Source organism: Bufo bufo, chromosome 2 (genome assembly GCF_905171765.1).
Source record: "Bufo bufo chromosome 2, aBufBuf1.1, whole genome shotgun sequence".
Classification (NCBI taxonomy): Eukaryota; Metazoa; Chordata; class Amphibia; order Anura; family Bufonidae; genus Bufo; species Bufo bufo.
The window spans coordinates 56988598-57003397 of record NC_053390.1 but is presented as its reverse complement, the minus strand read 5'-3'; the positions used below and the strand labels follow the sequence as shown (position 1 = coordinate 57003397).

At 44.8% G+C, this 14800-nt stretch overlaps 1 protein-coding gene across 1 annotated transcript in view; it reads left to right on the top strand.

Moving 5' to 3' along the window:
* Window positions 1-14800, top strand: part of PSTPIP2 (proline-serine-threonine phosphatase interacting protein 2) — a 128285-nt gene that overhangs the window by 62272 nt on the left and 51213 nt on the right. Inside the window, exon 2 of the mRNA XM_040421141.1 lies at window positions 13255-13355. Coding sequence (XP_040277075.1) covers window positions 13255-13355 — 101 coding nt within the window. The remainder of the gene's footprint in view (window positions 1-13254; window positions 13356-14800) is intronic.

Sequence of the window (14800 nt, the reverse complement as noted above, 5' to 3'; positions counted from 1 at the left end):
GGCCACATTTTGGAAAAGTGGTGAGGGTGTCGGAAAAAGGCTAAAAAGTAGCAAATTCTGTCACAAGTGCAAGGTTGCAACTTTTGTATGACTTTTTTACATGCTTTCACATCTGCGGTTTTGCTGGATCCAGCAGGGATCAGCAAAAACGCTTTCCGGCATGATACAACCGTCTGCATCCGTTATGAACAGATCCGGTTGTATTATCTTTAAAATAGCCAAGACGGATCTGTCTCTAAAGCCATTGTGAGTCAATGGTGGACGGATCCGTTTTCTGTTGTGTCAGAGAAAACGGATCCGTCTCCATTGACTTACATTGTGATGGATCTGTCTTGCTCCGCATTCCATGACGCACTCAAAAACGTTGCTTGCAGCTCTTTTGTGTGCGTCATGGGAACGCCATGAAACGGAACGGAATGCATTCTGGTGCACTCCGTTCCCCTCATTTCAGTTTTGTCTCCATTGGCCATGAATGGGGACAAAACTGAAGCGTTTCCCCCCCCCCCCCGCTATTGAGACCCTATGACAGATCTCAATAGCGGTAAGAGAAAGCGCAGATGTGAAAGTAGCCTTAGGCCTCCTGCACACCAACGTGTGCGCCCCGTGGCCGTATTGCAGACCGCATTTGCGGATCCGCAATACACGGGCGCCGTCCCGTGGGAATTCCGCATCACGGATGCGGACCCATTCACTTCAATGGGTCCGCAAATCCGGAGATGCGGAACGAAAGCGCGGAACGGAAACCCACGGAAGCACTCCGGTTTCGTCCCGTACTTCCGTTCCGCAAAGAGATAGAACATGTCCTATCTTTTTGCGGAACGGGCGGATCGCGGACCCATTAAAGTGAATGGGTCCGCGATCCACTGCGGCTGCCCCACGGTCGGTGTTCGTGCCTTGCGGGCCGCAGCACGGCCACGGGGCGCACACGTTCGTGTGCAGGAGGCTTTAGTCTGTTAAAGTGATTTTTGCATTATCTGACATATTTCTTGTTCCTTTGCAACGTATACACCGAGATCTCTGAACACACCGCATGCACTGAATGTAAAACCGCTGACATGTACAACAGTACATCATAAAGCAGCGTGCATCGCCCTTAGGCTCCCTTTGCTGGGTTCCTACAAGTCAACTGTGCTGGAAAAAGGGGCACTGATGTATACCACCTGAATTTTGACACAGCGATTAGGAGCCTATAGGGACATTCTGAATATGTGCTCTGAGCCGTCATAGACACCATTCGTAAACCAAAAGTTTTACATGCAAAGAAGTTTTTATTTTATTTTATTTTACAGTAGAGCTTTACTGTGTAAAAAAACAAAAACAAACTGGTAATATAAATAAAAATAAAACAAATGTGAGATCCTCTAGGTGTATATTGCTTACAATATATTATATGTATTATCCATATATCAGGGAAATATGCAGTATAAATAACCTAATACTAAACAATGAATCATAAATACAATCCCAGTCCAGAACCACAAGCTACAGGACCAGCAGCTAAAATAATAATGGATCCATATATAATGAATTAATGAATAAAAAAAATCTGATAAAAGATCAGATTAAAAATACACAGCAAGACGCGTTTCAGGGCTCCTAACCCCCTCCTTAGGAGCCACAAATATAAAATAATATATTTTATATTTGTGGTTACTGAGGAGGGGGCCAGGAGCCCGAACACTAAGTGATCAAAAAGGCGTATGCCCCCCAAAATAGTACCAATCTAACCGTCACCTCATCCCACAAAAGATGAGCCCCTACCTAAGACAATCGCCCAAAAAATAAAAAGAAATATGGCTCTGAGACTATGGAGACATTAAAACATGATTTTTTTTGTTTCAAAAATGCTTTTATTGTGTTAAATATAAAAAAGTTGACATATTAGGTATCGCCGCATCCGTAACAACCTGCTCTATAAAAATATCACATGATCTAACCCCTCAGGTGAACACTGTAAAAAATAAAATAAAAATAAAAATAAAAAATTTCTCACCTTACATCACAAAAAATGCAATAGTAAGCGATCAAAAAGTCATATGCACCCTTAAATAGTACCAATAAACAGTCATCTCATCCCGCCAAAAATGAGCCCATACATAAGACATTAAGCTTTATTATGTAAAACTGAAACAAACAACCAAAAAAAGTTGTCATATTTGGTATTGTCGAGTCCGTAACAACCTGCTCTATAAAAATAGCACATGATTTACCTGTCAGATGAACACTGTAAATAACAAAAAATAAAAACGGTGCCAAAACAGCTATTTTGTGTTACCTTGCCTCACAAAAAGTGTAGTACAGAGCAACCAAAAATCATATGTACCCTAAAATAGTACCAACAAAACTGCTACCTTATCTGTAGTTTCCAAAATGGGGTCATTTTTTTTTCGAGTTTCCACTCTAGGGGTGCATCAGGGGGTCTTCAAATGTGACATCGCAGCTTAAAATTATCCCAGTGAAATCTGCCTTCGAAAAACCATATGGCATTCCTTTCCTTCTGCGCCCTGCCGTGTGCCCGTACAGCAGTTTACGACCACATATGGGGTGTTTCTGTAAACTACAGAATCAGGGCAATACATATTGAGTTTTGTTTGGCTGTTAACCCTTGCTTTGTTAGTGGGAAAAAATGGATTAAAATGGAAAATCTGCCAAAAAAGTAAAATTCAGAAATTTCATCTCCATTTTCCATTAATACCATTAACAAGGTTAGTAAAATCAGTTTTGAATACCTTAAGGGGTGTAGTTTCTAAAATGGGGTAATTTCTGGGTGGTTTCTATTATGTAAGCTTCACAAAGTGACTTCAGACCTGAACTGGTCCTTAAAGATTTGCTTCTAAACCTCTAAGCCTTCTAACGTCCCCAAAAAATAAAATGACATTCACAAAATTATCCAAACATGAACTAGACATATGGGGAATGTAAAGTAGTAACTATTTTTGGAGTTATTACTATCTATAATAAAAGTAGAGAAATTAAAATTTGGAAATTTGCTAATTTTTCCAAATTTTTTGTCAATTTTGTATTTTTGTATAATAAAAATGAAATTTTTGGACTTAATTTTACCACTGTCCTGAAGTACCTTATTTTTTGCCCTATAAGATGCACCGGCCCATAAGACGCACCTAGGTTTTAGAGGAGGATAATAAGAAAAAATTATTTTCTGTTACACCTCAGGTCAGACCAGCAATCAGACCCCAATGTTAATCAGACCTCAGATCAGACCCCCAATGCCTCAGATCACCCATCATGCCCCCATGTCAGCCATCATGTCAGCCATCATGCCCCCATGTCAGCCATCAGCCCCCCATTGTCAGCCATCATGCCCCCATGTCAGCCATCATGCCCCCCCATGTCAGCCATCATGCCCCCCCATGTCAGCCATCAGCGCAAATAAAATAAAATAAATGTATCCAATATGTGAGAGAGAATCTAAATCGCGCATCCTCATTACTATGCTTTTGATATAACAACTGTTTAAATTTCAGCATGATAAAACATGACTATACAGCACTATTATCAGTCTATTGCTATGCACTATTAGGAGGCATTAGTATACAGTTTGATCAAAGAGCATAGGCCCACTTACCGCGACAAGGTCGCCTCCTTTCAAGTGGGGACCTACTCTAACTTTGGCGCGGCACTGTGCGGCGACCATCGCGCCCCCACACCGCTCCAGCAGGCAATGGGATCCAGCAGCCACACAGCACCCACTGTGCAGCAAAGCCACCTAGGCCCTGGGTCCCATCACTCCACCAGCACGGCACAAAAGCAGCGACTGCTACCGCACAGCACCGCATGTGAACTGGTGCAAAGAGCTCACCTGTTCACAGCCTCTCAGGAACAACTGAGATTTGGTAGGAATTTTAAAATAAATAACTTACCTCTCCTGCTCCTGGACGCCGCCGCTCCTCACCACCAGCACTCTCTCTTTTCTTCCTGGTTCTCGGCGAGGTCACATGGTGCGCAGCCCTGCACAGCAGGCAGTCGAGCGGAGAACCAGGAAGCGGTGAGTACAGATCCTTCGCCGCTTCCCGATCCTCCGCTACTAATGAAGCGCTTCCAAAATGGAAGCGCTTCATTAGTATTCGCCCCATAAGACGCAGGGGAAACACGGTACAATATGTGACAAGAAAACAATCTCAGAATGGCCTGGATAAGTAAAAGTGTTTTAAAGTTATTACCACATAAATTGACACATGTCGTCCCCATCCCCGCCTGCCATTGGCTGCCCCCCCCCCCCCCCCCTGTGGTTATATCCGTGTACAGGGAGAAGCAGCAGCGGCGGTGTGGGGACCAGGAGTGGCGCAGGGAGCGGGGAAAGTATATTCCCTGTAAGGGGCCCGGCACATGGGGGGGCTGTTTGTGAAATTGGATAACCCCTTTAAGCCTAGGAGCCCTCTTAATGAAGCCGACAACATAATAGAGTAAGGCCTCTTTCACATGAGTGACATGGATTGTATCAGGGTCTGTTCAGGAAAAAACATGTTCAATCAGTTTTTTTCACTTCACAGTAAGCTGGAGGCGTGGCTGCCTCTTTAGTCGTGCACTCCTGACCAGCTCGTTTGTCTCACAGGTTGATTTTAATCAATGTTAGTATATAGCTTGGCCCACTCCCCCTCACTCACTGAAACCATATGGCACCAGGAGAGAGATAGTGTGTGGACTCTCATTGCAGTCCTTGGTGACCGTGTGGCGCCGGGGGTGGTGTGGAGTGGGCCCAGCGTGCATGCTGGTTCATGTCTTCCCTGGATTCAATGGAGGCCATTGTGGCACCGATAATGACAGAAATCCAGGTGGGCCCAGCATGTAAGTGGAACCTATACCTTCTGAATGTATGTTAGCCGCCTTGGCACATGACAGGTATATGGTGTTAGGAACCCGTCTAACTAGAGATTGCCTTGACGTTCGGCAGACGGGCTCAGATAATTTTGTACAAAATGATTTGCCAAATATCTCTAACTGGCTGGTATAGCATTTGCAATACTGCGGTGCTATGGGATGTGCTGACTGACCCCCTTTTTTTCACTTCACAGTAAGCTGGAGGCGTGGCTGCCTCTTTAGTCGTGCACTCCTGACCAGCTCGTTTGTCTCACAGGTTGATTTTAATCAATGTTAGTATATAGCTTGGCCCACTCCCCCTCACTCACTGAAACCATATGGCACCAGGAGAGAGATAGTGTGTGGACTCTCATTGCAGTCCTTGGTGACCGTGTGGCGCCGGGGGTGGTGTGGAGTGGGCCCAGCGTGCATGCTGGTTCATGTCTTCCCTGGATTCAATGGAGGCCATTGTGGCACCGATAATGACAGAAATCCAGGTGGGCCCAGCATGTAAGTGGAACCTATACCTTCTGAATGTATGTTAGCCGCCTTGGCACATGACAGGTATATGGTGTTAGGAACCCGTCTAACTAGAGATTGCCTTGACGTTCGGCAGACGGGCTCAGATAATTTTGTACAAAATGATTTGCCAAATATCTCTAACTGGCTGGTATAGCATTTGCAATACTGCGGTGCTATGGGATGTGCTGACTGACCCCCTTTTTTTCACTTCACAGTAAGCTGGAGGCGTGGCTGCCTCTTTAGTCGTGCACTCCTGACCAGCTCGTTTGTCTCACAGGTTGATTTTAATCAATGTTAGTATATAGCTTGGCCCACTCCCCCTCACTCACTGAAACCATATGGCACCAGGAGAGAGATAGTGTGTGGACTCTCATTGCAGTCCTTGGTGACCGTGTGGCGCCGGGGGTGGTGTGGAGTGGGCCCAGCGTGCATGCTGGTTCATGTCTTCCCTGGATTCAATGGAGGCCATTGTGGCACCGATAATGACAGAAATCCAGGTGGGCCCAGCATGTAAGTGGAACCTATACCTTCTGAATGTATGTTAGCCGCCTTGGCACATGACAGGTATATGGTGTTAGGAACCCGTCTAACTAGAGATTGCCTTGACGTTCGGCAGACGGGCTCAGATAATTTTGTACAAAATGATTTGCCAAATATCTCTAACTGGCTGGTATAGCATTTGCAATACTGCGGTGCTATGGGATGTGCTGACTGACCCCCTTTTTTTCACTTCACAGTAAGCTGGAGGCGTGGCTGCCTCTTTAGTCGTGCACTCCTGACCAGCTCGTTTGTCTCACAGGTTGATTTTAATCAATGTTAGTATATAGCTTGGCCCACTCCCCCTCACTCACTGAAACCATATGGCACCAGGAGAGAGATAGTGTGTGGACTCTCATTGCAGTCCTTGGTGACCGTGTGGCGCCGGGGGTGGTGTGGAGTGGGCCCAGCGTGCATGCTGGTTCATGTCTTCCCTGGATTCAATGGAGGCCATTGTGGCACCGATAATGACAGAAATCCAGGTGGGCCCAGCATGTAAGTGGAACCTATACCTTCTGAATGTATGTTAGCCGCCTTGGCACATGACAGGTATATGGTGTTAGGAACCCGTCTAACTAGAGATTGCCTTGACGTTCGGCAGACGGGCTCAGATAATTTTGTACAAAATGATTTGCCAAATATCTCTAACTGGCTGGTATAGCATTTGCAATACTGCGGTGCTATGGGATGTGCTGACTGACCCCCTTTTTTTCACTTCACAGTAAGCTGGAGGCGTGGCTGCCTCTTTAGTCGTGCACTCCTGACCAGCTCGTTTGTCTCACAGGTTGATTTTAATCAATGTTAGTATATAGCTTGGCCCACTCCCCCTCACTCACTGAAACCATATGGCACCAGGAGAGAGATAGTGTGTGGACTTTCATTGCAGTCCTTGGTGACCGTGTGGCGCCGGGGGTGGTGTGGAGTGGGCCCAGCGTGCATGCTGGTTCATGTCTTCCCTGGATTCAATGGAGGCCATTGTGGCACCGATAATGACAGAAATCCAGGTGGGCCCAGCATGTAAGTGGAACCTATACCTTCTGAATGTATGTTAGCCGCCTTGGCACATGACAGGTATATGGTGTTAGGAACCCGTCTAACTAGAGATTGCCTTGACGTTCGGCAGACGGGCTCAGATAATTTTGTACAAAATGATTTGCCAAATATCTCTAACTGGCTGGTATAGCATTTGCAATACTGCGGTGCTATGGGATGTGCTGACTGACCCCCTTTTTTTCACTTCACAGTAAGCTGGAGGCGTGGCTGCCTCTTTAGTCGTGCACTCCTGACCAGCTCGTTTGTCTCACAGGTTGATTTTAATCAATGTTAGTATATAGCTTGGCCCACTCCCCCTCACTCACTGAAACCATATGGCACCAGGAGAGAGATAGTGTGTGGACTCTCATTGCAGTCCTTGGTGACCGTGTGGCGCCGGGGGTGGTGTGGAGTGGGCCCAGCGTGCATGCTGGTTCATGTCTTCCCTGGATTCAATGGAGGCCATTGTGGCACCGATAATGACAGAAATCCAGGTGGGCCCAGCATGTAAGTGGAACCTATACCTTCTGAATGTATGTTAGCCGCCTTGGCACATGACAGGTATATGGTGTTAGGAACCCGTCTAACTAGAGATTGCCTTGACGTTCGGCAGACGGGCTCAGATAATTTTGTACAAAATGATTTGCCAAATATCTCTAACTGGCTGGTATAGCATTTGCAATACTGCGGTGCTATGGGATGTGCTGACTGACCCCCTTTTTTTCACTTCACAGTAAGCTGGAGGCGTGGCTGCCTCTTTAGTCGTGCACTCCTGACCAGCTCGTTTGTCTCACAGGTTGATTTTAATCAATGTTAGTATATAGCTTGGCCCACTCCCCCTCACTCACTGAAACCATATGGCACCAGGAGAGAGATAGTGTGTGGACTTTCATTGCAGTCCTTGGTGACCGTGTGGCGCCGGGGGTGGTGTGGAGTGGGCCCAGCGTGCATGCTGGTTCATGTCTTCCCTGGATTCAATGGAGGCCATTGTGGCACCGATAATGACAGAAATCCAGGTGGGCCCAGCATGTAAGTGGAACCTATACCTTCTGAATGTATGTTAGCCGCCTTGGCACATGACAGGTATATGGTGTTAGGAACCCGTCTAACTAGAGATTGCCTTGACGTTCGGCAGACGGGCTCAGATAATTTTGTACAAAATGATTTGCCAAATATCTCTAACTGGCTGGTATAGCATTTGCAATACTGCGGTGCTATGGGATGTGCTGACTGACCCCCTTTTTTTCACTTCAATCAGTTTTGTCTGCGATTGCGTTCAGTGTGTGTTTTTACAGTGTGGATGAAATCATTTTTTAATGTGTTTTCCACGTGTGTGAAGAAAAACTGAAGAATAACAATCTACAACTCCTGGCAGCCATCAGTGAAAAGAGCATTGCATCCGGATGTCTTCCGTTTTTCACGCAAGCCCTATTCACTCCTATGGAACCAGAACTGCATGGAAAATGCACAATATAGAACATGCTGTGATTTTTCCTGACAGGAAAGATGATGCATGAAAAATGCGCACAGACCCACTGAAATGAACGGACCAGGATTCAGTGTGGATGCCATGTGTTCACTGCGGAAAACTCGCTCATGTGAAAGAGGCCTAAGTCTAGGGGCCCTCCTAGCAAAGACAGCTAGACCGATTCCATAAAAGAGCCAGCCACATTGTCCTTATAGCAGAATCAGCTGTAGTTCCCTTATAATATAATGAGCTATAGTGCACCTATAATATAATCATCCATAGTGCGCCTATAATATATACAGTCATAATGTACCTATAATATATACAGTCATAGTTCACATATTAAAATATACTGTCATAGTGCACCTAATATATACAGTCATAGTGCACCTATAATATATACAGTCATAGTGCACCTATAATATATACAGTCATAGTGCACCTATAATATATACAGTCATAGTGCACCTATAATATATACAGTCATAGTGCACCTATAATATATACAGTCATAGTGCACCTATAATATAATCAGCGATAGTTTTGGGAGTGTGCAGTATTAGTGCGTATCCATGGCATGTCCAGGTTTATAAAAGGGACACATGCGCTCTGCCAAGAACACCCTTCTTATTGTGTGACCATCGCTATATGGGATAACCACAAAAGCAAATACACTGCTCAAAAAAATAAAGGGAACACAAAAATAACCCATCCTAGATCTGAATTAATTAAATATTCTTCTGAAATACTTTGTTCTTTACATAGTTGAATGTGCTGACAACAAAATCACACAAAAATTAAAAAATGGAAATCAAATTTTTCAACCCATGGAGGTCTGGATTTGGAGTCACACTCAAAATTAAAGTGGAAAAACACACTACAGGCTGATCCAACTTTGATGTAATGTCCTTAAAACAAGTCAAAATGAGGCTCAGTAGTGTGTGTGGCCTCCACGAGCCTGTATGACCTCCCTACAATGCCTGTGCATGCTCCTGATGAGGTGGCGGACAGTCTCCTGAGGGATCTCCTCCCAGACCTGGACTAAAGCATCTGCCAACTCCTGGACAGTCTGTGGTGCAATGTGACGTTGGTGGATAGAGTGAGACATGATGTCCCAGATGTGCTCAATTGGATTCAGGTCTGGGAAGCGGGCGAGCCAGTCCATAGCATCAATGCCTTCGTCTTGCAGGAACTGCTGACACACTCCAGCCACATGAGGTCTAGCAATGTCTTGCATTAGGAGGAACCCAGGGCCAACCGCACCAGCATATGGTCTCACAAGGGGTCTGAGGATCTCATCTCGGTACCTAATGGCAGTCAGGCTACCTCTGGCGAGCACATGGAGGGCTGTGCGGCCCTCCAAAGAAATGCCACCCCACACCATTACTGACCCAATGCCAAACCGGTCATGCTGGAGGATGTTGCAGGCAGCAGAACGTTCTCCACGGTGTCTCCAGACTCTGTCACATGTGCTCAGTGTGAACCTGCTTTCATCTGTGAAGAGCACAGGGCGCCAGTGGCGAATTTGCCAATCTTGGTGTTCTCTGGCAAATGCCAAACGTCTTGCACGGTGTTGGGCTGTAGGCACAACCCCCACCTGTGAACGTCGTGCCCTTATATCACCCTCATGGAGTCTGTTTCTGACCGTTTGAGCAGACACATGCACATTTGTGGCCTGCTGGAGGTCACTTTGCAGGGCTCTGGCAGTGCTCCTCCTGTTCCTCCTTGCACAAAGGCGGAGGTAGCGGTCCTGCTGCTGGGTTGTTGCCCTCCTACGGCCTCCTCCACGTCTCCTGATGTACTGGCCTGTCTCCTGGTAGCGCCTCCATGCTCTGGACACTACGCTGACAGACACAGCAAACCTTCTTGCCACAGCTCGCATTGATGTGCCATCCTGGATAAGCTGCACTACCTGAGCCACTTGTGTGGGTTGTAGACTCTGTCTCATGCTACCACTAGAGTGAAAGCACCGGCAGCATTCAAAAGTGACCAAAACATCAGTCAGGAAGCATAGGAACTGAGAAGTGATCTGTGGTTACCACCTGCAGAACCACTCCTTTATTGGGGGTGTCTTGCTAATTGCCTATAATTTCCACCTGTTGTCTATCCCATTTGCACAACAGCATGTGAAATTGATTGTCACTCAGTGTTGCTTCCTAAGTGGACAGTTTGATTTCACAGAAGTGTGATTGACTTGGAGTTACATTGTGTTGTTTAAGTGCTCCCTTTATTTTTTTGAGCAGCGTATATTGCACCCCTATAACCTTGTCACAATTCTCATTCACACCGTATGATTGACCAAAGGGGTCTGTGCCCCTAATATTATATTATTGCAAACAGATATCAGAACCCTTATTTGTCACACAGTCAGGGGGGTACTGTTTGGGCAATTTTAGGTGCCTATGCAGACTTATCAGGTGCTCTTCTCTCCCATATGACCAAATGTTGTTTAGATTCAGCTTATATAGATATCTGCCCTAGTACCTGCTAGAGTGGCCTACTGTAGATTGACATGCACAACGCGTTTCAACACTGTCATTCGGCTATTTGCTAGGCCACAGTTTTGTAGGGCGAGGTCCTGATGAAACACTGTAAACAGTAGCGCTGAAACGCGTTGAACGTGTAAATCTACAATAGGCCAGTCTAGCAGGAACTGGGGCACATATAATGCAGCTATAATAGAACCAGCCAGTGTCCCCACAATAGAATCAGCCACAGCATCCCTATTATATAGCCAGCCATGGTTCCCCTATATCCAGGCATAGTGCCGCTATAATAGAGAACCAGCCGTAGTGCCCCTATAATAGAACTAGCCATAGTGCCCCTATAATAAACACCCACATGCCCCCATAATAGAGCCCGCCGCAGTGCCCGTACCTATAATAGAGCCGGCCAGTCCCCTATAATAGAGCCAGCTTCAGTCCCTTATAATAGAGCCAGCTGCAGTGCCCCTATAATAGAGCCAGCCCCAGTTTGTATAAACGCTCGTTCTCAATAATCTGCCTGTGTGAAAGGTGCTGGCAATCACCCGATCAACGAGCAAACTCTCGTTCAGAGGGTGATTGTGTTTCACGGCACTGGAAACCCCTGTGCAGAAGATGTTGCTTTCTAAACAATGATTTAATGTCCAGGAACAATGGTTTTCCCCATACAGAGGAGGTGAGTGCTACATGTATATAATCACCCAAAAAATGAAACTAACTTTCGTATGTATGAATACGAAAGTTAGTTTCATTTTTTTGGTGATTATTATGACTCCTTGGGGGTCCGATGTTTTGATATCATTCTGTCCGGTTAATATTGGTTGCTACATGTATATGCGGCTCTCATCCCTGCTGATGATCTGGCAGTTATCCGGAGCGACTGCTTCGTTCCCAATTATCTGATCTGAACCTGATCATCTGTACGTGTAAAAGGACCCGTATCCTCTGTCACGTACTGTAATCACTAGTGAAACTTTCACAATTACAATTCTTACTCTGAGAAATTGTTAATTTTGTAGAAGCCTCATGTATACTGGGTTTCACTATTTTATCACATTCATTGTGTAAAATCCCACAAACGATCTTCACAAAAAACAGTCTCTTGAAGATACCACCAGTCCACCAAATACCTGCCCTGCCAAAGCCTCCTATGGCCACCTTAGAAGTGGCTAGGCGCTATAACAACTCAGCTGTGACATGGTGGCCACATGAGATTACAGAGAGTGACCGTCAGGCATGGAAATGAGAAGCACTTAAATACCGTAAATTTGTCAGGACGCCCCCAACCAGCAAGCCTGGTCGGCACCAGAACTGATCATTCAGAGCTTCAGAAATGAAATTTTAACGATTTAGCAAACCAGAGAGGCCACTGTCAGCTAAAACGGTGTAAAGCCACAGTTATTGTATTTCTTGTTTTTTTCTTTAAAACATATTTTTATTATATTTTTTTTATATAAAAACCAAATATTACAGTTCTACTAATTCAGAATGAAGGTGATCAAACATGGTCATACAAGAAAGCTCTCAACAGAAAGCCATCGCCACAAATAAAGCAGCATAAATATTTCAGAAAGACGTTCCTGGGCCCCTCACAGAGGTTGTATTTACCTTGCTCCCCGACACACGCGTTGCTTCTGATGCCCGCACGGCCGCCACTGCATCTCCCCGACGCGCGGATGAAAACATCCGGTGTTTGGCAGCCAATAGCAGGCCACGATGGGAATGAGCCTCCCCAGCATTGCGAGTGACGCTAGGGAGGCTCGTTCCTGTTGCGGCCTGCTATTGGCTGACCCCATCCCCCCGAGATGGCGAGAGTTTTCATCCACTCGATGGGGAGATGCAGTGGCGGCTGTGCCGGTATGAAAAGTGACGTGGGTACTGGGGAGCGAGGTAAGTACAACCTCTGTGAGGGGCCTGGGCATATGGGGGGGCATTATAGAACTTGGATAACCCCTTGAAGCTAACACTTCCTGTTTTGTAGAGATCACTTCTCAGCAGTCTTCTCTTCATTATCACAGGCCGGATTCACAATAGGTGATGGTCACAGCTTATCTACCTCCCCTCCCTGCAAAGTGACCTCTGCAGAGGTTACAAAGCATGTCCACAACAGTCCCTCATAGAAGTCAATAAAAATCTTTAGTCTGTTGTGCGTCAAACGGCAAAATCAGACAAGATGGCTGCTGCTATAATCATGGGTAAAAAATCCTAAAATAAAGTCCTAAAATAAAAATATGTTAGTAAAAAATAAAATGTTTCACTGTCTGGTTTTAATTAGTAAAAAATCTAAGTGATACATTTATATATATATCAGCAATATCTACTTGCAGCTCAGATTTGCATTGACATGGTCATACATGAGTCTCATCCAACAGTTCTCTCTCCTGTTTTCTGCAGACTTCGGACATTACCAGTACCCTCGGCTATGACACGCTCCTTCAGCACATGAATGATGGGAGGAAGAACTGCAAAGAGTTCGAAGAGTTCTTAAAAGAAAGGTGTGTGATACATTCATTATAAGAATTCACTAAATTAATCAAGACCAACATGTACTGGACAGATGTATAAAAAAGTTATGGAATTACTCATGAATACAAGAAAGTATGGTGGCCTTGGAAACAGCATATTGACACTGTGCTTAATGTACTGTATCCCCTAAAATAGGTTCTCCCATGATTAATTTAAAAAATGAAAATCAGACATCATATAGTACATGACAATCTCATTCTAACAAAGCAAGAACCAGCCCTGTACCTCACATGGATCCAGATGTCTCCACATTCATTGCTCCAATTGCTCTGCTAGATTTATATCAAGCTGGCAGCTCAGGGGGGAGTGTCTTTTTTGCTGCAGCTCAGGAGGCGTGTCCATGCTCTCCCTATCACAGCTCAGGAGGCGTGTCCATGAACTCCCTATCACGGCTCAGGAGGCAGTTGAAGAATGAAACTGAGCATGTGCGGCCATCTCAGTGAACAGGACAAAGAAATAAGAAAAAAACAAACAGCAGCATCTATACAAATACATTTTATTGGCTATAATACATTTTTTATTACATGCCGTTACAAAAGTATTCAGATCCAGGTGCTGATATGAAAACTGTAGAATATTTTTTGTGGGACAACCCCTTTAAAGCAAAATCACATACACATATGTCATTTGTGGAGCAGACTTACGATGGTGTTTAATACAGCTGACACCCGCTGGCAGTGACCGGGTCATTTGGTCATGTACCGCCTCAGATGCTGCGGTCAGTAGTGACCACAGCATCTGAGGAGTTAGACGGAGGGAGGGGGCTCCCGCCATAGTACACTGCCTGATACGCCTTCTCAAAATCCCAGAGACGGCATTAGTATTCTATTGCAGTCTATGGTACAAGCGATCAGAAGATCACATAGCCAAGTCCCCCAAGGGGACTAAAAATTACAAGGTTTTAAAAATAAAAAACACTAAAATATTAAGAATTCTAATCATCCCCTTTCCCAATTTTACATATAATAAGAAAAAAAAATTTAACATTGGTATTGCCATACCCTAAAATGTCAGAACTATAAAAATATTTATCATGGACAGCAACGCCGTAACAAAAAAAATAAAAACAATAAAAAATGGTCAATTTGCTGGTTTTTGGTTATGTTGCCCCCCCAAAATATTGATTATAAAGTGATCAAAAAGTAGTTTGAACCCCATAATGGGACCAATAAAAATACAGCTGCTTGTTTATTTAAGTAGAAAAATATAATAGAAACTATATAAATTTGTATACCGGTAATGTCATCGTTTTTAGCGCACAGTGACCACCATAAAAACAAAACCTAAAAAAAAAAAATCATGGTTTGATTGTGTTTTTTGTTTTTTTCAGTCTTACCCAACAACGATTTTTTTTCACATTTTCCATAAGAGAAAGATATGGTAAATTAAAAGGATTTTCTGAGATTTTCTTACT